Raw genomic sequence first — 27,533 nt, 5'->3', positions numbered from 1 at the left:
TATTTATACCAGACAAAATTAATTTTAAAACAAAAGCTATAACAAGTGACAAAGAAGGATCCAGCAATTCTACTTCTGGGTATCTATCCAAAAAAACAACAAGCCCAAAACACTAAATTGAAAAGACATATACATCCATATGCTCATTGCAGCATTATTCTCAATAGCCAAGATAAGGAAGTAACTAAGTGTTCATCGATAGATAAATGGATAAAGAAGCAGTAGTGCATATAGATAATGGAATATGATCCAGCCATAAAAAAAAGAATGAAATCTTGCCATCTGCAATAACATGGATGGGCCTAGAAGGTATTGTACTAAGTGAAATAAGTTAGACAGAGAAATACAATGTCAGATGATTCCACTTATATGTGGAATTTAAAAATCAAAATGAATGAACAAGCAGAACAGAAACAGGCTCATAGATATAGAGAACATTTGACAGCTGCCCAATGGAAGAGGTATTGGGGGGATGGGGGGAAAGGGAAAAGGGATTAAAAAGTATAAATTGGTAGTCATGAGGATGTAAAGGATAGCATAAAGAATATAGTCAATAATATTGTAGTAAACTATATGCTGTCAGGTGGGTACTAGATTTATCAGGGTGATAGCTTCATACATTGTATAAATGTCTAATCACTATGTTGTAGACCTAAAGCTAATATAATATTGTATGTCAACTGTAATTGAAAAATTAAAAATTATTTAAAAGAAAAATAAAGCATTTGAAATCCTGAGATGCTCATCCAGATGCAGCTGTGATGCACTGACTAGATGAAAAGAAAGGACAGCTCTTTGTACCCATTAACACTAACATTAAACCTTTACTAAATATATGTCATGTGCCAAACACTGTGAGAAAGGTTGGTGAAACCAAAATGGATAAGTCTTAATCCTCGCCCTTAAGGGTTGTAATCTAATTGGTAAAGAACAATAGGCTCCCAACAGCTATGACATGAGTACCATTGATTCCATCATTTGATGTGATTCTAATTATCTGGAAGAATCACAGGTTGGGGACCATATTAGTTATTATAAGATACAGCTGCATGTCATAGAACATCCAAACAATAATAATAAAGGTAAGTATTTATCTTCCACTCATGTAAAATACTAGGCAGCTCCTTGATTTTAGTGGCCCTGGTTCTTCCCTTCTTTCTGCTCCACTCTTCCCATATGAAGCTTTTATCTTAAGTACTTTCTAGTGGTCCAAGAATGAAATGCTGAAATTGCTTCTCTGACTTGTAAGGAGCCCTCCACTCACCTCTTTAAATATGGGTATTCCTAGGAATACCCAAGTTCACCCATCCTAAGACTAACGCTATCATTTTTGTACCATAGATTCCAAATCTCTTTCTCCATCTCTAATCACATCCCAATTTGACATACTGTCACACCTTCATAAGCAGAAGTGGGCTCTGTTTTTGAGTGCATTCTCTGCTTTCAGTATCATCAACCACCAATTCCCTCAAATAATCAATGTGTTTCACTCCCTCTCTTTCATGCCCTTACACACACACACACACACACACACACACACACACAAACACCCCTAATTGGTCATACTCATTGCCCCTTCAGATTCTCTCAAATACTTCCTTCTTCTGATCCTCCTGCCCCCACCCCAGCTCAGATGGTCATTATCCATCACTAGAACTAATACAATCTTCTTGTTTGTCTCTCTATATTTGTTCATTCAATAGTTCAATAAACATTCATTTGCAAGCTATGTTGAACCATGCTCTGGCCTCTCTCTGTCCTACCAGCAGAACCTTCTACTGCTTCCAGTTATGTTTCTGAAGTTCAGATCTGACCTGTTCCTTTCCTTGCTTTAAAATCTCTGAAGAGGATCAAGTACAAATCTATTAGCATGGCTCCTCATGTCTGGACCTCCACTTCCTGCTCACACGCCCATCTAGGCATCTCTTTCATCCCCACCGCAGGCACCCGCTACTCCCAGATCTTGGAGGGAGGTCTTGACAGCAGACACAGAAAGAACTCTTTCACACTTTGGAACAAAATCTATGGGCTTTTTACCAAGTATCTTTGCTATTACTGAATTAAGTAATGGTTAGAACCATTATACAAAAACTTAAAAGCAAATAACACTTTTTAACGTGATGCTTTTAAAGAACCACTTTTTAAGGAGCAGCTTCCAGATGCATTCCTCATCCCCTAGCAAACCAGGTATCCTCCTACCTCTCTACTCAATTGAACAGCTACTCTCTCCTGGGGTGGGGGTGGGGCTGCCTGAGTCACCATTGGCCTGGTCACCATTGACAGGGGGCTCAAGAGCAGGGCCCACTTCTGCTTGGGGGGGGGGGTGACATTATGTCATATTTAGATGTGTCATTTTTTAACCCTTAACCTTAGAGCCTTCTGCTGATGTTCCATAATGAAAAGTTTGATTTGAAAATGGGGATTAGAGATGAAGAGAGAAATTTGGGATATATGTGTATGTAATTATGTGTACATAATCCCCACTCTAATGCCTTAAATCAGAAAGAGCAGAAATAGTCATTGATAATTTCAGGACATATGTCACATCTCTTCATTTCCTAATCAATCTTCTGCTGTACACCATGAAAAGACCTAGATAACACCTTAGCCTTGAGCTGCCAATGGGTTCATCCAACTGCAGAATGGGACACTGGGCCCTAGCTGGTTTGGCTCAGTGGATAGAGTGTCAACCTGTGGACTGAAGAGTCACAGGTTCAATTCTGGTCAGGGCACATGCCTGGGTTTCGGGCTTGATCCCCCGTAGGAGGTGTGCAGGAGGCAGCCGACCAATGATTCTCTCTCATCATTGATGTTTATATCTCTCTCCTCCCTTCCTCTCTGAAATCAACAAAACTATAATAATTTTTAAAAAAAAGAAGAATGGGACCCTGGAACTGCTTTGAACTGGACCATCTATCCTTATGAGGGAACCTGTTCTCTCAACCAACAGGAAGGGGGGCAGTTTGAAAAGAGAAGAAAAGATGGGGACAAGAGGAATTATTCCACGTTGAGCACTCCCTGTAGAGGGCTGGACACCTACAGCTCTGCCATTCACTCAACACACTTGTTGAGCTCCTGTGGTGACTCAGTCACTGGGAAGGGCACAGTGGCTGGGAGAGAGACCAGCAGTCCCTGCAGGTCAGTTACCCTCGCCATGCTCTAAGTGTCTAGTTGCATTAAACAGGCAAACTAGGAAATCCCCTCCCCCAGGCTGCCTCCGCAGTCAGGCACCTTACCCAGCAGAGATGCACTGAACACTGCTATGCGCCAGCATTTTTCTGAGTCGGGTACAGTAACGCACAAGATAGACAAATATGCTGGTCCTCGTGGGGCATACATTTCAGTGTGTGTAGAGGTGTGGGGGGTGGGGGTCAGAAACAGAAAAATAAATAAGTAAAAGACACGGAAATTCCAAGGTATGGATAAAGCAAGGAGCTGGGGAGTGTGAGGGGAACGGAGTAATGTTTTTAAATAGGGTTGTTGGCCTCCCTGAGAAGAAAAGACATTTGAAGAAATATGTGCAGGAAGTCAGGGAACAAGGATACCCCCCCCACCCCCGCTCATTTGTGCAGTTTTTGCTGCAAATATCTGAGCTACATTTCCAAAAGAAAAATGGCGTGTTCTCTCTACCAACAGGAAACGGGGCAGTATGAAAAGAGAAGAAAAGACCGGGACAAGAGAAATTATTCCATGTTGAACACTCCCTGATGGACACTTGAAAACCAGCTCTGAGAGCAGAGCTGGGCCCACCAGGCAGAGGGGTTCCCGGGGCCCCTCTCCCGGGCTGTCAGACTAATCCCGCCGCCTACCCCCCACCCCTCTCTAGAGGGCTTTTGCTCGGGCGACTGTAATTCAAACCGCGCCGAAAACCGCCGGGGAGGAGCTTTGTACAGGACACCAGTTCAGCCTCCCTAGGGTACCCCGGGACCCCACCCCCGGCCCCCCCCCCCGCCCCGACGCAGAGAGCAGCGCCAAAAACCGGGCGGGGGGCAACAGAGCCCAGGCGCTGGACACCCGGCCGGCTGAGCTCTCTCCTCTCGCAGGGCGGCGCCCAATCCCGCGACCTGCAGAGCCGGCCTTCTCGGCGGGCACAGAACTAAATCCTGAAATCGCCAGATGCCGGGGCGCACCCTGCAGCCCGGGACCGGGAGCCGGGAGCCCCCCTGGAGCCGCAGCCGGGCTTGGAACCCGCGGATTGGGCGGGTCCTTTCCAGCCTCCGGCCTCACTCCCCACAGCCCTCTCGCAGGCGCCGTTCCGCGGGGCCCGGGTCTCTCCCGCGCCGAGTCGCCCAACAAACCAGTTAAACATTTCAGCCCAAAACCGATCCATTGTGGGCCGCACATTTAAAAGTGTTATTCGCTTTGAAGTTTTTGTCTAATGGCTCTAAACTGAAAGAAAATGTTTTCCTATTACTTAATTCAATCATAGCGGAGAAACTTGGTAAAAAGCCCACGGATTTTGCCCCAAAGTGTGACAGAGTTCTCTTTGTGTGCGCTTATCCTCCGCTGTCACACACTTTAATTCGCTTCTCTTTATCTGGCATTCAAAACTTTCTTCAATGACATTCAATAAGGTCCTGAGGCTGGAGGGGAAAAAAAAAAAAAAACCTGGTTATTCCGCCCCCCCCCCCCCCCCCACACACACACACACACACATATTCTTTGGCCTTGCTCGCTTTCAGGGGCTCTTAACCCTTTCTTCCCCGGGCGCGGGCTGCGGCTCCCAGGAGAACTGGGCTCCTGACTCGGGGTGCAGCGGTGGTCCCTTTCAGTCCTCGGGGGGCCGCCCGCACCCCGCGCCTCTTCAATCCGCCTCTGCCCAGCCCGGAGGCCTCTCCCAGCCGGTCCACGCTCCCGGCTCTCTCAGGCTCAGTGGCCCAGACCAGCCCAAATTTCCCCGAGAGCAATTAGAACCAGCACGAGGCTTCGCGGGTGCACTCGGTCTGGTTTACAAGCGCCACCCTGAAGCGTGGAGCAGACAATGGCGCTGGGGGCAGCAGTGACCTCCGCGCCCCGCCCCCTCCAAAGAGAAGCTTTGCTCCCTTACTCATCCCGCAGGGTGACAGGTTATTTTCTCCACTGCCCTTCTCCCTTTCTAGAATCAGTTCTTTTCTCACAAACCCACTGCTTTTTAATCAGTTCTAATTTGTTGCTGTCGTTATTGAAAGATGTCATCGGTGATGAGAATCCACGTGCACGCCTTGGTTCGGGGCTGTCCCCTTCCCTTGCGCGGATTCCCTCTCCGTTTCTCACAATTCTGTTCAGGGAGCAGGTGACTGCAGCGACTTGGTTCCAATAAAATCGAAAGTAAACGTCTTCCGTGGAAAGCCCCGGCTGTAAATTCGAAATATTTATGCTAATTTCCCATTGTATGGAAAAGGCTCTTGCTCAAAGCTTTGAGCCCGCTGATGATTTAAAAAGCGAAAGCTGTGTACACAGCGCTAAGCGTTTGAAGTTGTTTAACCATTGTGTGGCCAGAAATAAGAGTGACACGGCAGGAGAAAGTCTGGGGGAGAGCGGAGCTCGGTGGGGGTGGACCAGGGCAACAGAAGCTGAAACTACAACTGCCTCTTGCGCCGCTCCTGCCAGCGCACCCAGGAGTCTATGGAGTGTGCATGAGTGGAGAGGGCGCCAGCCGAAAGTCCGCACTGGCGCGAGGGGGGTGGGGGGGGTGGGGGTGGGGCTGCAAGATCTCCTTTCGCGGCCTAGGCTCTTATTTCCCATCCCTTGTCTCTGGCCAGTGACTCTCAGCGGCTGATTTCCTCTTTACATCCACGGCCCTGGCCCTGACGAAAGTGCTGGTGGACAAGCATCTACCGAACAAAGACTGGGCGTTATAGACAGCATCAAACTTAGAGAAAAGTGGGACCGTGATGGGGCTAGTCCTAGGGAAGGAATACCGAGTCCTTTTCCTTTTGCCCAGCGGCCCCTGCAAGCAGCCTGCAAGGAGGCTGCTTCCCGACTCAGGGAGAAGGAAAGAGATTCCACAGGTGGAAATCGGAGGCCGGCTGTAGGGATGCCTTCAGGGTTCACAGCGCTGAACTGAGCGCACTGAGTGGAGGCAGGATGATTTTGGGGGTCCGGGTGAGATGTGAGAAGGAAGGGGATGGAGATCAAGTGCGCACAGAAGATAGGGGTGCGCGCCCATGGAGATCTGTGGAAGCAAGGCAGCTGGGGGAAGGCGTGCAAAACCCATAAGATAAACGGGCCGATCGCCAATACAAAGCCAAAGGGGAGTAAGGAATAAAGAGGGAAAAAAGAATATTAAATCGCAGGAGAATGAGAAAATAAACCTGCAAAAGGGAGAGGAGGGGGCGAGGGCGCCTGTTGCGGCGTGGGTGGGGTTGACAAGAATAGAGTACATTATGCAGTTCATTTAGTTAACAAGTGAAATAATGAGGAAGCGTGCAGAGTGAATGCCAAGAGAAAAGGCACAAAAACCCTATTGAGAGGCCCGGGCCGCTCCTGGCGTAGCCCATCACATGGCAATAGTCCTATTTAAGCAGCGCCGCCGGCGCCTTTCAGCACCACTAGCTCTGGCCAGCACCCCGCGCTCTTTGGGCGGCGCCCACTGCTGCGGCGGAGGCGGCTTCAGCCTCGGCTTCAGAGGCGCCTTCAGCCTCCCGGGAAGAGGCAGGTGCACGCTGCCGTCGCTCGTGGAAGCGCGTGGAGAGCCCCAAGGTGAGCAGGGCGCAGAGAGCGAGCTGGTGGCGGGGAGACAGCGCACGGGGGCCATGCCGCGCTCCTTTCTGGTGGACTCGCTAGTACTGCGCGAGGCGGCTGAGAAGAAGGCGCCCGAGGGCAGCCCGCCGCCGCTCTTTTCCTATGCGGTGCCTCCGCCTCACGCCCTGCACGGCTTCTCGTCCGGCGCCTGCCACGCGCGCAAGGCCGGGCTGCTGTGCGTGTGCCCGCTCTGCGTCACCGCCTCGCAGCTGCACGGGCCCCCCGGGCCGCCCACGCTGCCTCTGCTCAAGGCGTCCTTCCCGCCTTTCGGCTCGCAGTACTGCCACGCACCCCTGGGCCGCCAGCACTCGGCCGTATCGCCCGGGGTTGCTCACGGCTCGGCCGCCGCCGCCGCCGCCGCCGCGCTCTACCAGACCTCCTATCCGCTGCCCGACCCCCGGCAGTTCCACTGCATCTCCGTGGGTAAGCCAGGCCGCCCGCGCGGGGCACAGAGCATAGGTGGCCGCATGAAAGTTGACGAGTCAGAGATGGAGAATGCTGAAACCTAGGCATTATGGGGCGATGAGAGTCGTGTCGGGGCCCTGAGGGGGACACGCAGGGTGGTGTTGGGATGGAGGACTAGAACAGGAAGCCGGAGGGAGGGTGAGAGCAGAAGACCCGGGTCTTGGAGGGGGAGCCCAGGAAGGAGTGAGGACTGGGGCTCAGGGCACTCCATAAAGGAGAACCAGGGCCCTGAGACTGGGGGGGGGGGGGCGCTCCCATGGCTTGACAAGGAGGGGTCCGCCGTCATGCTGCTGTGCGTTGCGTTAGGGGCAAAGCGGTGGGTAATAGACCAAAGTCCTGGGATCCTAAAGTCTGCCTAACAAGCTCGGGCTCACAGCGCACGGTCTGATCGCTTCCCTCTCTCACCCCCACTCCCCCAGACAGCAGCTCAAACCAGCTGCCCAGCAGCAAGAGGATGCGCACCGCCTTCACCAGCACGCAGCTGCTGGAGCTGGAGCGCGAGTTCGCCTCTAACATGTACCTGTCCCGCCTGCGCCGCATCGAGATCGCGACCTACCTGAATCTGTCTGAGAAGCAGGTGAAGATCTGGTTTCAGAATCGCAGGGTGAAGCACAAGAAGGAGGGCAAAGGCAGCAACCACCGTGGCGGTGGCGGGAACGCCGGTGCCGGCGGGGGCGCACCGCAAGGCTGCAAGTGCGCGTCACTGTCCTCAGCCAAGTGCTCGGAGGATGACGAAGAATTGCCCATGTCTCCGTCTTCTTCGGGGAAAGACGACCGGGATCTCACGGTCACTCCCTAGACGTGTGACTCCCCAGGTCTCCTACCCCAGGCCCTTCGTAAGCCTCAAAGACGGATCCTCGGACGCCGCGGCCAAATGGCGACCGCGCACGGATTTGGCCACGCTTTGCGGAGGCCCCGGCCCTGAGAGCTTGGCAGAGACACTGGTATCCCCATCCCAGGGCCCGTGGCCCTTCACAATGGACTCCAAGCTGTGAACACTGCAAGAGCCCGAGTCCTTCTCAGCCACGCGGCATAGCGGCCTCCGCAGGCACGCAGCCGGCCCAGCGCCTTGCTGGCCTTCAGCACCTCCTCGCCTGCCCTCTCTGAATTGGTTCAGGGCTCCTCGCTTCCTCTACTCTCCCCCAGCCTAGGTCAAGCCCAGCCTTTCACCCCTAGGATGTCTGTTCCTTTCCTTTCCTTTCCTTTCCTTTCCTTTACTTTCCTTCCTTCCTTCCTCCCTTCCTCCCTCCCTCCCTCTCTTTCTTTCTTTCTTTCTTTCTTCCTTTCTTTCTTCCTTCCTTCCTTCCTTCCTTCCTTCCTTCCTTCCTTCCTTCCTTCTTTTCTTTCTTTCTTTCTTTCTTTCTTTCTTTCTTTCTTTCTTTCTTTCTTTCTTTCTTTCTTTCTTCTTTCTCTCTCCCCACCTCCTTCCTGTGGTCGTTTATCCAAACCCACACACACTTATGAATCCCTGTTTTTTCCTTTTCCTTTCTCTGCCCCTCCTCGAGGGGCCTCGGAGCCTCCAAGTCCAGCCAGCCCACTTCTCCTTCAGCCAGCCCTGCTGTCCCCCCGCTCCTCTTCCAGAAGAGAAATGTCGCCCTCGATATTCAGGTCGGGGAAAACCGAATTAATTTTGTTGGGGGGGGGGGCTCTGCCTTCCCCCAGAGGCTCTAGCTCTCCTCCTGTGAAATCCCTTCTCTTACCCCAGACCCCACCCCGCCTCCCAGGCCTGGCTGTGTGACTGTGCGGTCTCTGTAACACCAGAATATATTTATTTATTTATTTCTGTAAGAAATTTAAAATAAACTTTTTTTTTCTTAGAAATCCACGAGGCTCCGGATCCCGAGGCCTCCACGGTGGACTGGACGGGCTCTGGCTTGGGTTCGGGTTTCCCACTGGGGCGAGGCAGGGAGGGGGCGGCAGGTGCGCGCTCTGCTCTGCGTCTCTACCGCTCAGTCCGGCAGACACTCCGCTGGGCTGGCCGCGTGCGCTCCCTGGTCTCCATCCAGCTCGGGCGGGTCTGGCTCACAGGCACCTCGAGGGCAGAGAGCTGAGCTCCCAGGGAAGGAGCGGTCCTCCCCGCGTTGTGCCTCAGATCTTAACACCTGTAACCCACTCCGCCTATGACCCGGTCCTCACCCCGAGCCCTCACCCCCAGCCCTCACCCCCAGCCCTCTGGGTTTGGCTGTCCCGACTTCCATCCCCAGGGCAGAGATCATCCCGCGGCCGCTCAGGAACCCTGCCCCTCGCAGTGCTCCGACTGCTAACGATTTGTTAGAGACAGGTTCCCTGCGGGCTGGCGCGGCCTGCTCTCGGGAAGGCCCCTCGCTTTGCTTTGAGGCAAATTCCTTTCGCGCACCTAGCGGGGGCGCGATTCCTCGAACTCACAGCGATCCTGCGCCTGAATCCCCCAGAAGGGCCCTGTGAGCCGGAGCCTGGCTCGGAACCTCCTGTTCTCACAGATTCCTGTCACCATCCCACAGGCCCCTGCAGCTTAGAATCATCCCCTCGCCCTCCTGGCGCAGAGATGTGCGGGTTTTTACGCGTCACCGGGACTAGTAGAAACAGGAGGTGCGGGGTTGGGGGTGCGCCTGAGACAGGAAGCTCTCGGCCTCCCGGGGGAGGTATTTTTGCCGCTGGGTCATTGAATGTGGAAAGCAGCGCGTCTGTGTTCTCACGATGCCCCAGGACTCCCATTCCGAGTCCTGGAGGCTGGGCGCTGCTTTTCCTACCAGAACCCACCCCCACACACGCCCCGGGGAGCGCGGACTCGGCGTCTTTCTCAGGAGAGAGGAGCTCTAGTTTGGGTTTGCTCAACACAAGATGGGTTTATTTCTAAAACCTTCGGTCTCCTTCACATCAAGCTAAGTGCGGGGCGCTCTTCCCAGTTCCCGGGAATAAAGGTAGGAACCGCCCGGCTCCCCACTGAGAGGTCCCGCCAGGTTCTTCCTAGAGCGAGACGTCTGGGCTGCGCCCCAAACAGATGAGAATCAGTCCCGCCTCCCAGTCGGTACTGTCCCCTCATCCCCATCAGTCTGAACCCCAGTCTCGCCGAGGACCAGTAATCCGCCCTCCCGGGACGGGTTATGCCAACCCCAGGGAAGCCCAGGTGCTTGAAGGCATAGAACCCCAACCAATTTTTATCCGTGACTCTGACCCTCCCTCAGTGTGTGGCGCTGGCACGCTGCCCCGCCAGCCAGCCCTTCGCTGAGTGGCGACGTGAAGTCTCGCATCCTTCAGCTTCAGCGCCACCCACCAATCTGCCTTCGACCGGCGGCGGGCAGCAAGGCTCCCGGGGACCGAGGGCTCGTTCTGAGCCCGCTCCTTCCCTGGATTAGGAGGGGGTGGCCACAGGCCCCTGGGGCGGGCCTCTCCCGCTGCGCGCTGCCGCTGCCGGTGCGGGGACAGACCAGAAAGGCAGTTGGGAGATGGGCCTGCGGGGAAGCTGGGGTAGGGTGTGTCGAGGATGGAGAGATGAAAACGGAACGTGGAGAGATGTGAAGAGGCTGAACCTCCACCGAAAGCGTCCCCCCTCCCAATTCTTCAGTTTTGCCACCCTATGCAGACACCTGCTCCCAGAAGAAGCCGCAGATCCACGGCTGCGCGCCGTCCACGCGGGTCCAGTTCTCCCAGGAGCGTGCCTCTCGAACTCAGCTTTCTCTACCCAAGTTTTCATCTCCCCATCCCGCTCCCAGACCAGCCTTTTCGCTCCTGGTGGGCTGCCCGGCAAAGTGGGAGAAAACGCAGCCTCCAGCGGTTAACAAGGAGGTGACCGGAGCGCGGCAGTGGGAGCCGAGTGGCTGCTGCGTGCAGGGCTCTCCGCATCCAGCCTTAGCCGGAGCGGCAGTGACAGGCATTTGAGTCCCAACACGCTTTGGTTCAAACACTCCTCCCCCTGCCCTCTCTCTCTTTGGGCCTTGGGCCACACGGTGCTCCTCCGCTGCCTCTGTCGGTCGGTAGGAAGGCAAGGGCGAGCCTGAGCCTGATTTAATAAGCTACGGGAACTGGAGCTTCTCACGTAGGGAGATGCCAGTCTTTAAGCCCCGACTCTTTTGAGCTGGAATTTGGGACTTGCAAGGAAAACTGTGAAATTAAAATCAAACTGGGCTATCAGGATTAAATTTCCTGGAAATTATCATTGAGCATCACGAATCCACCCAAAGGGTTTATTCCAGGGACAGCTCTTTCTTTTCTCCATGCAGCATAGTGGCCAGGTTCGGACCCTCGCATCTAAGTGGCTTTTCAGTCCATTTCCACCAGTTACTTACAAGCTTGGGAACCTTGGGCAAGCCGCTGGGCCTTCCTGGGCCTTGGCTTCCCCGTCCGCAAATGGGGGTTGTGTTAATGGTTGTTTTGCAGGGTGGTTGTGTAATATTACAGGATAGATTTCACATAAAATGCTAAGCACAATGCCTGCCAAGTTTCAATAAATGTTAACCAATGTAGTTGTTGCTCTTGTTACTTGTCATGCCTATTCCTGTGCCTGGGGCATAGTTGGTGCTGCATTATGTACTGAATGCTGAAAAGTGATTACTCACACACAGGCTTAGAGCAGCATCTACCAGAGAGGATAGAGAATACACACAAGTGCCAATATCTTCAGGACCCGCTGGCATTAGTCACTCAGAGGGTCAGAAATGGCTCCTCTGCTAAGCACTGCTCAGGTGCTGGGAACCACTGAAGTCCAAACATGGGTCCTCTTTCCATCTTCATTTAGACCAGTTCCTCAATCTCCACACTACTGTCATTTGGGGCCCAAAAGTTCTTCTCTGTGGGGGACTGACCTGTGCATTGCAGGGTGTTCAACAGTTTCCCTGGTCTCCATCCACTAGATGCAAGTATAGCACCCCCTCCCCCCAGTTGCGACAACCAAAAATGTCTCCAGATATTAAGGTCCCCTGAGGGGTGGCGGTGGGGGAATCACTTTAGGTTGAGAACTACTGATTTAGACCCATATATTTTCTGCTGAAGTTTGCTAGTCCACAGTGGCCAAAATTTGGTAGCCTGGCTCTTAGATCACTTTTCTACCTTTCCTTCAGTTATCCTTCACTGAGTACTTGTACCTTCTACATCCAGGATACTGGACTATGCACTGAGGTGTGGTGTGAGAGGAGAAAGGAGAACAAGAAAGTGGGGACACTAGGAATAGCAAAGATGCCTGTGTAGTAACCAGCCATGCTGGTTAGCCTTTACAGCCTTGGGCATTTGGGTTGAAAGAGTGATCAGTTGGAGGCTTGCTGGGTGAGCAAAGTTTATACTAGGGCCTTTCCAAGCATATTTGTCTTGTGACCTGTAGACAATTGGGTTCCTTCTTTGAACATGTCCTTGGCCCACAAGGTCACCTTTTGTGGGAAAAATATCAGGAGCTTGAGCTGTCATTCCCCACTACTCCCACCACCCAGCCCGCCCGCCTCTCAGAGAGAGAGAGAAAGAGAGAGAGGGAGACACTACTAAGCATATCCTTATGGATTTTTGTCAATGCCTTAAAGTCTGAAACTAGAAATCAATTCTTTTTGCTTAAGGCCTCTCGTGTTTGGTTCAAACATAGGTATCCCTGGGAGTAGTAACCATTGAGCACATTATTCACATTTTCTGAGAGAAGACTTGAGTAGAAGATCCCTGAGGACTTAGGAATGTGGAAGAGATACAAGGGCAAGAAATTGAGCAGGGGGAGAGGGAGAGTTCTCAAGTCTCACTGGGATGAATCAGTGTTGCCTTGGGCCATTTGCTGGATCCTGAACTATGGGTGACTGAGTGTGCTCACTCGATTACTGCAGACTTACTAGAGTGCACTGCAGAATTAGACTCATCCCCAAAGTCAGGAATAAGCTGACCGCATGAGGCAATAACCTCATGAACCCAGGATTTTCCTAGTCTTGTATATGATGATAAGGAGCTTCTAATACTAACATACTGATAGAAGTGTGTGTGTGTGTGTGTGTGTGTGTGTGTGTGTGTGTGTGTGTAACAAAAGGAAGGGAAAGATTAGTGAGTCTAGGAGGAAAATCAGGTTATCCTGAAGTTAAGTGCTCTGCTTTAGATATCTGTCACTATGAATCCAAGTCCTGGTTCTAGAAGGCTTCTTTGAAGCCACCAAAGAAATCGAAGACCTTCAACTTGACACCTCCCAGCCCTGCATCCAGGCATCTGCCAGTGGTTGGTATTTTCAGCTCAAGGGAGGAAGTTCCCTCAGGTGGTACATTGGGAGGCATGTGACTCGGCACCCATTCAGGTAGAAGCAGATAAGGAAGGAACTCAGGAGTCTTGCCCCATGCCACCACAGTCAGGGGGCAACTGATTGGACTGGATCTGAGCCTGTGGTGAGGAGCTTCCCCACTGGGCAGGTTGAGCTTTAGGCTTTTGGGTCCTTGAGGGCAGGTGCCACCTCCATTGGCTCCACAGAATTAGACTCATCCCCAAAGCCACCTCCAGAGAGCTGCCACAGAGAAGTGATGTCTGTCTCCTTGATTTCATGATGTTATGAATTCTGGAGTTGCTCTGTTATGGGCTGAATTGTGTGCCCTTTGAGTTTATATGTTGAAGCTCTAACTCCCAGGACCTCAGAATTTAACTGTATTTGGAAACAGGGTCTTTGAAAGAGTAATTAAGTTTCAGTGAGGTCATATGGATGGACCCTAATCCAATATGATTGGTGTCCTTATAACAGGAGAAGAGACACCAGACGTTAGTGTACACAGGGGGATGACCACATGAGGACACAAGGAGAGAATGCCATCTGCAAGCCAAGGAGAGAGGTCTCAGAAGAAATGAATCCTGCCAACACCTTGATCTGGGACCTCTAGGGTTATTGAGCAAATAAAATTACAGATATCCACTGTGGGCACCATAATTAAGAAAAAATAAATTTCTGTTGTTTAAGCACCCCTGTCCTTGGTATTTTGTATGGCAACCCAGAGGACTAATTCAAATTCTGATCTGGTGAGAGCTCTCTAGACACCACCTCCACCCCCCCTGCCCCCCGCCCATGGTAATGTAAGAATATAAGATTGTAGAGAAAAGAGCTCTGAGCAGGGAATCAAGAACCTGAGTAAGGTCCAGCCCCAATTATACCACTAACAAATTCTATAACGTTGGAAAAAGCGTGATCTTCCTGGATCTCAGCCTTCCCTTTTCTAAGTCAGGGAGTATAACTGACATGAGTAGGTGTTCTGTTTTTTGGTGAGACCTTTCTCCTTGACTTTCAGATGGCACCTTCTCCCTGTGTCCTCACATGGTCATCCCTCTGTGTGCACTAATACATCCATTTCCCCTCTTTCTAATGAGTATCTAAATTTTGTTTGTCAACTGTAAGTTAAGTTCTGGAAAAAAGCAAGCATCCACTGAGGTAAATATTTGCACACTGTGGGGGTTCTCCACTGCCAGGGTCCCACTTTTCACTGCAAGATCCAATAAGGATTACTTACTGCTATGCCTCTTCCCCAGCAAATCAGACACAGGCACGGGACCTGGGCCCAACATTTCCTCCAGAAGTCTGAGTCTAAGCACAAACTGGCTCTGCCTGAGTCGCATGGCAATCCTGTGGCTGTGGGCAGGTGTGGCACGTGGGTGGATACTGTGACTGGAGGCCTCAGTAGAACACAGGAAGTGGGGGCTGAAGTTTCTGAAGAAGGGCTATTGCACAAACAAAACTACAGATCTCCAACCTGGACACCAGTTACTGCCTCATGTTACAGAGCAGCGATTCACAAAGTGGGCACCATGGGCACCTGGGCATCCTTGATTCCCTCCAAGGGGTCTAAGAGGTCAAAGCTATTTTCATAATAATGCTAAGTCATGATCTTCCTTTTCTACTGTGTGACATTTGCACTGGGGATGCAGAAGCAGTGGTGGGTAAAAGGGCCGGTGCTTGAGAGAAACTACGGTAGTGGTCACTGTATTCTTGACCCACACGCACAACCACGGTGAAAAAAACACTCTCATGGCATCTAATATTGTTCTTGGTACAAAGTTAAAATTATAATTTCATTAAAACTCAACTTTCAAGGCATGCCAAACATTAGTCGTCTCAAGAAGAAACGCCCGGTGATTGGCTGTGTGGCTAGCTAAGCTCACTGCGCTTTTCATGGAAAACCATTTTACATGAAAGAAGGACTGATGAACAAACCAGTCATCAGTCAATTGACAGACTTGGTTATTTGACAGACCTGTTTTGAAAACAAAGTGAGCCAGTTACTTGAAGAGAAACAACTGATACATATGTTCCCTATTATAAAATTTGAGGTTTCAAGGAAAAATTGAAATGTTGGGATACAGGTCTCCATCGCTGTGAACTTGACATCTTCTCAATACCTGGATTTTTCTGGTGAGATGATGACATTAACAAACACCTTTTCAAAATATTATATTACAAAATGTGTCAGCATATGCATGACTCAGTGAACCAATATTTTCCAATGATCAATGTGTGGTGCTTGAAAAATCAGGCATGGGTAAAAGATCCATTGAAACTGAAAAGTGGTCCAGCAGATTTCAGCATAATTGAGAAAAAACTTTATTGATATGATTTCAGATTCCCCATTATAACTAACATTCAAGAAACAACCACTTTTCAAATTTCAGTATGGTATCCAGAGGACTATACACAATCATATGAAAAGGCTATTAAAATACCCCTCCACTTTTTAACTACATATATGTATAAGGCTGATTTTCTTGATATAGTTCAAGCAAAACAATATACTACAAAAATTGATTGCAGGAAATGATATAAGAATTCATCTGTCTTCTATGAAACCAGACATTAAAGAGACTTGCAAAAATAGAAAACAGTGTCTCCTTTCTTACTATATTTTTGTTTCAAAAAAAGTACAGTTATTTTTACATAAATGTTATATAAAACATTTTAGGAAGTGTTTTATTATAAACATTTAGGAATAAGTTTATTATTGTCTTTTAAATTTAATTAATTAATATTTTTAAGTTGTCTGTTTTAATTTCTAATACAGTAAATCTTAATAGAAATAGCCCATGTACACAAAAGCTCTTTGAAGTCCGGTATACTTTTAAAGAATGTAAAGGTGTCCCAAGACCAAAATGTTGCCAGAGCCGGTTTGGCTCAGTGGATAGAGCGTCGGCCTGCGGACTCAGGGGTCCCGGGTTTGATCCCGGTCAAGGGCATGTGCCTTGGTTGCGAGCACATCCCCAGTGGGGGGCATGCAGGAGGCGGCTGATCAATGTTTCTCTCTCATTGATGTTTCTGGCTCTCTATCCCTCTCCCTTCCTCTCTGTAAAAAATCAATAAAATATATTTAAAAAAAAAAAAAGACCAAAATGTTTGAGAAGGGCTATTGTAATATATTAAAAATAATAGCAGCAAGCACTTACTGAAGAATTCGATATTTACTACATGCTTACTAACTACCTGACATATATCAGTCCTTTTAATCCTATTAACAACCCTGGAGGTAGCAATCATTGTAATCCTCATTCCACAGACAAGAAACTGAGTCACAGAGAGATTACTAGTTAATGACTTCCTAGGGTCATACTGCTAGCTGCAGAGATGCTGACATTCAGAGCCAGGATCCACCTTCTTAACCGCTCCAAAATGCCTTCTATTCTCTATGAACTGGCTTTGGAAGCTGTTAATTTGTTGTTCATCCAAAGTTACAGCCTGGCTACCCATAACCATTTCAAATAACCAGGATGTCTCACATCGTGGCTTTCCTCTCCTACCCACCCTAATATCTGAGCCTTGTGGATGCACAAGTGATTGAAAAAATAAAATATCAAACCAATTGAAAAGTTGCATTTGACACAAAATCTGGCTATTTTCTACATGATACCTTCAAACGTGCTTTCCTAAAGGACTTTTACATTTCCTTCCTCTGGGGACAAAGAAGCAGCAAAGTCTCCCTTTCCACTAGAGAACAATTCTCACAGCCCAGCCCACCTTGTCTTGAAAGGTCACAGGACTATCAAGTCACATCAATGTTTTCTATTACACTCTTAAAATTGGAAAATTGCATGTAGCTGTGTATGCTTCTATTACTGTGCCATTATGCCTGATTCCCCTATATTCAGGGGGAACCTCATGGGCCACAATGCAAAGCAATTCCAGCTGTAAGAAAATCACCCAGTGAAAAGCCCTTCAGTGATCCTAGTTCAGCCTGAGGTGCACAGGGGCAAACACTGACCTGCCTGTGGCCACATAATTTCTCTTCACAACCTTGGTCCCATATGCCAAGCACAATATGACATGTTCCTTAATAGGCAAAATCTCATTTCCCTCAAGCATCTTTTAATTAAACGTTTATTTGAGCATGCACAAGCTAGCTGAACTCCCCTTTAGCCCAGAAGGATTTTGAAATTCTTTCATTGACTGAAGGCATTTTGGGATACGGTTTGTAAGAAAGATGCTTCAGAAAATGAAGTTGTCATGCATTGTATATGTAAATAAACCTTTCAACTCAGTGGCAGAACCCAAGCTCAGTAAGGCTGGAAAAGCATTCTGGGTATTGGCATGCAAATGAGCATGTCAACAGCAGTTAGAGTGTACCTTGGAGTGGTAAACAAGCTGATTGTCATGGGAAATGTAGTCAGTCGGCTCTGTTTGAAACTTTTTTGTAAATCCCTTGTTTGGTTAGATTTCTGAAAGTTGAATTTGTGAACTCAATAATACAGCTTAACAGCAAATCCATAGTCACAACGTCTTTGGAAGCTTGACAGGGTTGTGCACACCATAAAGGGCATACAAGCAGGCATGCCCAATTAGGTTTGGAATGCATGGGGCCTGAAACACCAGTAGGAGGCTGGAGAAAGATGAGGACCACAATCATAAAGCCGCCAGAGCATGCGGACTTGTGTACAAATGCTGTCTTCTAACTGGATGTGCATGTGGACTCCACACCGCTGGCTGCTCCCTGCTTGGCAAATGCTCTTTCACTTTGAGATGTCTGGCTCTCCCATATCCAACCTAGCACAGTACTTTTCAGCCTTCAGCACCAACGCAGGTGGGACCAGCCCTGTTCACCTCAGGGAATCCGCCCTTCTGTTTCCCCCTCTACACAATAGTGCCTCACTCATTCACTAAATGAATCAAGCATGTTGTCCATGCCAGGTGCTTGGCTGGGCTCTGACCACGGCAAATCATGCTCTGTGTATTCACTCATATGTCTTCCCAACAAAGTACTGCTACTCAAAGCAAGAGGCTGGGTCTTCTTCCTCTCTGTGCCCCTAGAGCAGTGATGGCGAACCTTTTGAGCTTGGCGTGTCAGCATTTTGAAAAACCCTAACTTAACTCTGGTGCTGTGTCACATATAGAAATTTCTTGATATTTTCAACCATAGTAAAACAAAGATTTATATTTTTGATATTTATTTTATATATTTAAATGCCATTTAACAAAGAAAAATCAACCCCAAACATGAGTTCGCTTGTCACCTCTGACACGTGTGTCATAGGTTCACCATCACTGCCCTAGAGCCTGGCACTTGGTAAGAATCACATGTGTGCATAGATTCATGTTCTTCTTGTCTGGAAAAGAATGAATTCAATGAAAGTACTGAATCCTAAAATTGTTTTTTTTACCCATGTTCCCTCTCCCCTACTCATCCTGCTGGCTGACCCCATTCCATCCATGCTCACCACCGGGGTCTTCCTCCTCCAGCACCTCCCCACAGCTTCACCAACCACCCTCTGTCTTCCAAGCTCCTGCTGAGGCCTTTATCACCCCTCGCCTCAAAATCCTCTTCTCTGAAGAGTGCCCACTGTCAGAGAAGTCAGCCCTGAAGATTTCTTCCCCAGAAAAGGAGATCCATTTCCAACAGTAGCTTGTTGGTTGGCCTCAGAGGAGGCTCAGTGCGAGCTGAATGAATAGACCGAAAAGGAGCCGCTGTCTACCTGACTGCCCGGTTCTTACACAAGGGAGTCAGGAACGTGGAAGGAGAGAGAACAGGCTTCCTAGTGAATTACTGACTGTGGAAATGTGACGTGGACTGAGGAAAGAGCAGGGATGAGAAGTGAAATAGATAACAGGCTTTCTGGTCGTATTGCTATACTTTGTTGTTGTTATTGTGAGAAGTTTAGTCATGGATCTGAAAATGCTGTACATAGTATTACTCAAAAATAATTCAGACCACCTGGTTGGTTTTGCTCAGTGTTTAGATCCGCCGTCGCACCAAAGGGTCACAGGTTCAATTCCCAGTCAAGGGCATGTGATCCCCAGTTAGGACACCTGCGGGAGGCAAGCAATTGATGTCTCTCTCATAATGATGTTTCTCCCTCCCTTTCACTCTATCTAAAAGCAATGGGGCAGACACAGCAGACTCTCATAGCCAGTTAGCCTGGAGGTCAAATCACCCCCGGTATTGCCGACAACAATCAAGGCTTAACTACAACAAGACTGCGCACAAAGACCACTAGGGGGTGCACCAAGAAAGCATAAAAAATGCGGAGACAGCCGAAACCGGTTTGGCTCAGTGGATAGAGCGTCGGCCTGCGGACTGAGGGGTCCCCGGTTCGATTCCAGTCAAGGGCATGTACCTGGGTTGCGGGCACATCCCCAGTGGGGGGTGTGCGGGAGGCGGCTGATCGATGTTTCTCTCTCATCAATGTTTCTAACTCTCTGAATCTCTCCCTTCCTCTCTGTAAAAAAGCAATAAAATATATTTTTAAAAAAATGCGGAGACAAAGAAACAGGACAAAACTGTCAAAGGAGGATATTGAGTTCAGAACCACACTTTTAAGGTCTCTTAAGAACTGTCTAGAAGCCGCTGATAAATGTAGTGAGATCCTCAAGAAATCTAATGAGACCCTCGATGTTGTGATAAAGAACCAACTAGAAATTAAGCACACACGGACTGAAATAACGAATACTATACAGACTCCCAACAGCAGACCAGAGGAGCGCAAGAATCAAGGCAAAGATTTGAAATGCGAAGAAGCAAAAAACACCCAACCAGAAAAGCAAAATGAAAAAAGAATCCGAAAATACGAAGATAGTGTAAGGAGCCTCTGGGACAGCTTCAAGCGTACCAACATCACAATTATAGGGGTGCCAGAAGATGAGAGAGAGCAAGATATTGAAAACCTATTTGAAGAAATAATGACAGAAAACTTCCCCCACCTGGTGAAAGAAATAGACTTACAGGTCCAGGAAGCGCAGAGAACCCCAAACAAAAGGAATCCAAAGAGGACCACACCAAGACACATCATAATTAAAATGCCAAGAGCAAAAGACAAAGAGAGAATCTTAAAAGCAGCAAGAGAAAGAAACTCAGTTACCTACAAGGGAATACCCATACGACTGTCAGCTGATTTCTCAACAGAAACTTTGCAGGCCAGAAGGGAATGGCAAGAAATATTCAAAGTGATGAATACCAAGAACCTACAACCAAGATTACTTTATCCAGCAAAGCTATCATTCAGAACTGAAGGTCAGATATGGAGCTTCACAGATAAGGAAAAGCTAAAGGAGTTCATCACCACCAAACCAGTATGAGATGAAATGCTGAAAGGTATCCTTTAAGAAGAGGAAGAAGAAGAAAAAGGTAAAGATACAAATTATGAACAACAAACATGCATCTATCAACAAGTGAATCTAAGAATCAAGTGAATAAATAATCTGGTGATCATAATAGAATCAGGGACATAGAAAGGGAATGGACTGACTATTCTTGTGGGGGAAAGGGGTGTGGGAGATGCGGGAAGAGACTGGACAAAAATCGTGCACCTATGGATGAGGACAGTGGGTGGGGAGTGAGGGCGGAGGGTGGGGCGGGAACTGGGAGGAGGGGAGTTATGGGGGGGAAAAAGAGGAACAAATGTAATAATCTGAACAATAAAGATTTAATTTAAAAAAAAAGAAATAAAAAAGAACTCTGGCTTGTGTAACATCAACAAAGAACACATTTGTATAGGGATAACAAGACAAAGGAAATCAGTTTCAGGCTTCCAAAAATGTCAAACTAGGAAGGTAAATAATGGGAGGGAACTAATGGAGTATGGCTCACTTGCAGTATCTCCGGAAGGATAAGAATCAATCTCAAGAAAAGGAGAATTTATATCCTGCCTTTACACAGAAGAGAGAGGGGGAAGACAAGCTCTTCCTGCATTTGCTGCTTCTTAATTGCCTTCAGCTCAAAATAACATTTTTATGTCAAAGAAACATATTTTGGGTGACATTCTGGCTTCCTTCAATACCCAAAGAATCAGCTAAGAGTTGAAAGTGGGGAGGGGGAGATGGCAGGGTGTGGACAAGGAGCTGTGTTTTCTCACACAAACCTTGTAAAAAAAAAAAAAGAAAAGAAAAGAAAGAAAAGCAATGGAAAAATATCCTCAGGTGAGGTTAAATAAATAATTAAATATAATTCAGGTTCGTGGCTGGGTCTGTCCTCTATTCTATACCTCTCCTGTTATAGTTTGGGATCAGATCATGAGGTACTTCCATGACCCATTGTTATGTGCTGAATTGTGACCCCCCCCCCAAAATTTATATGTTGAAGCTCTAACCCCCAGAACCTCAGAAAGTGACTGTATTTGGAAATGAGACCTGTAAAGAGATGAGTAACTTAAAATGAGGCCATTATGGTGGGCCCTAATCCAATCTTACTGGTGTCCTTATAAGAAGAGGAGTTTGGCCTTAGTTTGTTTGGCTCAGTGGATAGAGCATTGCCCCCCGCCACCCCTGACTGAAGGGTCTAGGGTTAGATGCTGGTCAAGGACGGATATCTCGGTTGCAGGCTTGATCCTTGGCCCTGGTCAGGGCACATGCGGGAGGTGACTGGTCGATGTGTCTCTCTCACATCTCTCTCCCTCTCCCTTCCATTCTCTCTAAAACTCAAGGGAAACATATCCTCTGGTGAGGATTAAAAAGACAAGAAAAAGGAAGAAGAAGAGGAAGTTTGGAGGCAAACATGCACACCCCTGAGAAAAAGACCATGTAAGGACATAGCAAGAAGGTGTCCATAGGCAAGGCAAGGAAGGCGGGCTCAGGAGAAACCAAACCACACTGATCTTGGACTTCTAGCCTCCAGAACTGTGAGAACTGTGATCTCTGTTGTTTGAGCCCCAGTCTGTGGTAATTCTGCGATGGTGGGCCCTGCAGACTAGTACATCCATGTGTGTTCAGATCTTCTCTTCATGCAGAGAAAGCTCATGTGCATGGCATCAGCTCCTCTGTCAGGTGTGGGAATTCTGGCAGGGCTGCCTCAGCCTAAAAGGACACCAGGAGCTGCCTCCCTGGGGTTGTGGCTATGCTGGACCCTGGCTTTTCCAGGGATGCCCAGGCAGAGATGAGGTGGACAGTCAGGGCAGCCATTGCATCTCAATGCCTCTCCTGAACTTCCCAGATGATTCTGTCTCTTTCCTCTCAGCTCATTTGCTCATTCAACAAATATTCGTTGAGCTCCAACTTGGCTAAGTATCAGGTAATGGTGAGCAAAACTATCCTGATTTATGAAGCTGACATTCGAGAGGGGAAGAAAAACTTGAAGCAAATCACCACAAATTGGAGGAAAGCCATAATCTGGTGAGGAAAGCAGAAGAGAAAAACCAGACTATGACTGGGAGGGATGAAGAGGAGTTAACCTGGCAAAGTTTAAGGTGTGGCAGGAAGTGATAGAAAGAGCCACCTGTGCAAAGGGCCTGTGCTAAGAAGACACAAGGCCCTCTTCAGGCACTGAGAAAAGGCCCAGGGATGAGAGTGTGAAGAGTACAGTCCCTGGAGAGGTAAGATTGGAGGGGCATGGAGGGATCTGGTGCTGAACCAGGTTGACTGGATTAAGGATTTGGGGTTTTGTTATAAGAGCAACAGAGGGCTGACTCAATCAGATTTTTATTTTGAAGGACTCGTGATGGCTAAGGTAGGGAAGGAAGAGTGGGCAGGGGAGACCACTGCACTTCAGCAGCTGTCACACAATCACTTCATGCTTGTTGTCTAGAAAGTTCTTGCAGATACAAACCTGCGTTGAGATCAACTCCCCTCTGTTGTGATCTGAGGATCACAGCAAAGGGCCCCTTCACCCTGCCAAGAAAATTCTCTCTCACTTGCCAGTTTTAGAACTAGGATCCTCCATTAAAGCCCTGATCTCTGATAAATGCAGACATTTCTGCAGAATAACAACCTTACCTGAGCAGCCAGCATTGACAAGTTACCAGAAATGAACCCATTGGATAAACACCTGCCACCAGGAAGGCAGTCTCTTAGGACTGAACCTCCTGTGAACGTTTTTGCTGGAGCAGCTGGGAGGCAGAGTACCTGAGTTTCTCCTCAGTGGCCAGGAGAGTTCAGGAGAGTTGGTGGACACAGAAAGAGGAGAAAGGGGTTGAAGGAGAGCCTTAATTCTTAAAGTTCTTTATTATTACTATTCTCTCTGTTTTCTACATGAGCTTCAATTTAGAGAAACGAAGCAACTTGCCTCAAGTCAGAAGACCGGAATAGCAGAAGCAGGACACAAACGGGTCCGCTAGTTCTGAAGCTGGGACTGGGTTCCACCTCCACAACAGGCCTCGGGAGCCCGCTCTGAAGAATACAAGCAATGACCTGTTGGGTGATGAGCTGAGGACCCATCTCACAAACCATTCTGTCAGCAAATGACCAGCACACAGTAGAAGCACAATGAATATTTATTAAATGGATGAGTCATTATCACATCGGAAAGCATTGCAGGTGCTTTGTAAACAGTAAAGCTTTGGGTCTTCAGAAAAGTTTTAATAGCTTCAGTCTCTTTCATGAAAAAGTTCTCTATCCTAATTAAAAGGCCAACACTGCTGCCAGGAGCTGTACCTCAGCCCTAAAACCCTCTAAAACCACATTCATTTACCAAACATGATTTATTGCATTCTTTTGATGCACCAAACCAGTTTGTGGGGACAGGGGGGGTGGGGGGAGGAGAATCCCAAAAACACATAAATAAACAAGATGGTTATAGAATACCAAAGGAATGGGTATGTTATAAAGAATCTGGGAGTTATGGAAAAGACATTTTTGGTAGAGTGATCAGAGAAGCTTCTCTGAGAAGGAATGTATAAGTGGAAACTTGAATATGGTGGAGGTTGTAAGAGCTGGAAGAAGGATATTCCATACAGCAGGTTCAGCAGGTGCAAAGGCCCCAGGACAGTGAAAGGTTTTAGAAGATCAAGGTAGAGAAAGAGGGCCAATTTGGATGCAAGGGTCAAAGAGGCCTCCAGCTGGGGTGGAGAAATAGGTATTATATAATATTATAAAGAGTCTTAGGGAAGGAGAAGGGGGTTTAGATTTTATTCTAAGAGTAAAACTATTAGAGCAATATCTATTCATTGAGGAGAGAGATCATCAGATTTCTGTTTTAAAAGGCTGCTCTGAGGAGAACAGATTTAGCGCAATTCAATTTGAAGCAGGGAGGCCAGTTAGGGGCCATGAAGCAGTCACAGGCAGAGTGCATGGTGGCAGGACTAAGGTGGTCACTGTGAAGGTTGTGAAGTGTAGTGATGAGGATAAGCTCTAAGGGTAAAGCCAATACTTGCTGATGGACTAGATGTGAGGGCAGAAGCAGAATCCTGGGTGACCAATAGGTTTTTAGCCAGAGCAGCTGGATTAATGCTCCTGTCATTTGCTGTGATGGAGAAGACTGGGGGAGAACTATTCATGGAGGATCACTCAGGGGTTCCATCTTGGTCATGTCATGTTGAAAATTGTCATGGGACATCCAGATGCAAATGGTGATAGGCAGTTGACATATTCATGCATAGTTTTATCAACAGACATGAAAGAACACAAGAACAAAAGGTGAGGGGAAATCACAGATGAGAGGAAGCTGGAAAGAGAAGGGGGGGACCTTGGTCGCTCACAAGAACCAACTTCCTCTGGCCACAATGTCCAGTTCAGATGCATTCTTAAAAACATGTATGAACACTTGTGCACTGGGCACTGCATAAGGTGCTGACTATTCAGCAGAAAACAGGAGAGGCATAGCCCTGCCCTCAAGCAGCTTATGCTCAGGAAGAGCAGGCAGCCACTGAACATGTGAATAGGCACACACAAGATGCCTGTAGAGAAGAGGTGAGACCGAGCAATGCAGGGGTGTGCTGGACTGCAGGCTTAACTCAGGAGTCTGGGGAGAAGATATCTGAGCTAAGACCAGAATGAGGAGAAGGAGATGGCCATAGGGGAGGAGCAAGCATGAAGGTTGGGGATGAACAGGGAGTGTGCACTTGTGTGCTCACATATACTTACATGCACACGCATGCGTGCATACACACACACTCACTCACTCACTCACTCACTCACTCACTCATACACTGGAAGGAGTCCCTAGCCCAGTCGTAAAGCTCAGCGGCCAGCCTGGAGGGGCTTAGGAGTCAGCCAGGGGAAAGGTATTGGGATTTCCCAGGATGAGGTAAGTGTGAAACTGTTCAGAAGGCCAAGAGGACGGGGTTAGCACTTTCAGTAAATGACAAATAGTTTAGCATGCAGGAAAGCCTAAGAATGACTCGTGACTCAGAGTGGTGGGTAGAGGTTGGGGGGTGGGATAGAGAGATAAACTTGATTCCATGTTAAGGAGCTGAGGATAACCTGAGGCCAATGAGAAAGAAGCCACAATGGGAGTCGGGAAGACAAGTGACGGGAGCAGAGAGAACATGGAAAGATCACTCTAGTTGGTCCTATTGTCCCCTCCTTGGTGGGCTGGCCCTCCCTAAGTCTTCAGCTGACCCTCCTCTACTTACCCCTTCTTCTAGTCCTGGACTTCCCTCCTTCCTTTATACTCTTTCTTTACACGCCACCAGGTTCCAAGGTGAGTCATTCATTTGATAAACCTCTGAGGACAATCATTTGGCAGGTGTTGCTCTGGGCGCTGAGGCTACAAGAGTAACCAGACTGACTAAACTCCTGCCCTCCTGGAGCTCTGTTCTAGTGGGTGGAGACAAACACAAAAACTAGTTATTTGTTATTTATTTGGTGTAGATGGTGATGGACACCTATAGGGGAAAATCAGAGACTGTCAAGGGAAAGAGGAAGTGGTGCTGGGGTGGGGACATAGTTCTGAACAAGTTGTACAGGGCAAGCCCTGTGGAGGTGGGATCTGAGCAAAGTCTGAGAGAAATGAGGGAGTGAGCCATGTGCACCTCTGGGAGTGGAGTTCCGGGCAGAGGGAGATGCCAGTGCAAAGGCACCTGGAATGTTGGACGGAACTGAGGGAGCCACTGGGCTGGGGAGAAGAATCAGAATGGGGAGGCTAGAGGGAGGACAGATGGCTCAGGGGGCCTCACCTCTCCTCTGAGCCCCCAGGCCCCACAGCCAGGCTTCCTATCTCAAGAAATGGCACTACCACCTGTTCTCCAGCTGCTCAAGCTAGAAAGTGCCAGTCAGCCTTCCATCTTAGTATCATCCATCACCACGCTCGCCATTTCCTCCTAAAAATACACTGAATCCAGGTTTCCTTTCTCTTCTCTGCTGGCAGCCTCCCTCTGGGAACATTCAGTGTCCTCACCATTCTCCCAGTTTCCATCCCCCACTCAGAAGCAGTGCCATTGAGAATACACATGTTCAGATGATGCCTCTCAAAACCCTTCCAGAATTTTATGGTTGTTAAACTCTACACTCCTTCCCATGGCCTCCAAGGTCACCTTCTCCACCCCTTTGACCGAGGCCATCTTCATCACTTCCAGGCTCCCCGCTTTGTCGGTCGGCTCACACCCGTCTCCCCACTCAGGCTGAGACCCATAGGACTCTCCACCTCGAGGCCCTGCACATGTGTCCCCTCTGCCTGTGAAACCCTTCCCAGTTCTTCTCCTCGTCACTTTCTGGGAATCCTATGGATCTCAGCTGAAATGTCACCTCCTTGCAGAGGCCACTGCTAACAGCTCTAAGTTGCTCCTTCTCCCCTGTTCTTTGGTATTACATACTCCGCTTTCTTGTCCTTCTCACACGGTTAGATGTTTATTTGTGCCCTCCACTTCCACTCAGCCACAGCTCAATGAAGGTAGGAGGGCTGTCTTGTGCACATGTGCATGCAGTGCTGGGACAGTGACAGAGTAGTGGCCCAGTGCATTAATGCAAGTGTCAATGAATGAGTCAAGAAGCAGTTGCAGTCATCTATGCTGTGGAGAAGGGAAGTAGGTGGACTTTGAAATCTGTTTGGATATACCACCAGTGCCTGGTGTGTGCTTGGACATGCCCCAAGTACAACTCTGAGAACTTATCAGTGTTATGGTCAGTTAGACATGAGCAGAGCAAGGACGATGGGCCAGGTACAGAAACTCACCAGGACAGAAAGGCCTGGATGCCTAGCAAGAGGCAAAACTGGGAAAACAAGCACCTTGCCCCCAAAGTATCCTGTCCTCCCCTAGCATATCGCTGGTCAAGCAGTTTAGATCCCCTGATCTTTCCTCCCTAAAAACAACATCTA

The 27,533-nt window shown here is 48.6% G+C and overlaps 1 protein-coding gene across 1 annotated transcript; it reads left to right on the top strand.

The window, feature by feature from the left end:
• Positions 1-6,734: 6,734 nt before the first annotated feature.
• GSX1 (GS homeobox 1) lies at positions 6,735-7,987 on the top strand (the record flags this gene model as incomplete). Its single annotated transcript, XM_081083860.1, has 2 exons — positions 6,735-7,146; positions 7,608-7,987. 2 exons carry the CDS (start codon positions 6,735-6,737, stop codon positions 7,985-7,987), a joined length of 792 nt encoding a protein of 263 aa, XP_080939986.1.
• Positions 7,988-27,533: the final 19,546 nt, after the last annotated feature.

The sequence above is a fragment of the Myotis nattereri genome, assembly GCF_964212035.1.
Source record: "Myotis nattereri genome assembly, chromosome: 2".
Taxonomy (NCBI): domain Eukaryota; kingdom Metazoa; phylum Chordata; class Mammalia; order Chiroptera; family Vespertilionidae; genus Myotis; species Myotis nattereri.
This window is presented reverse-complemented; position numbering and strand designations above follow the sequence as displayed.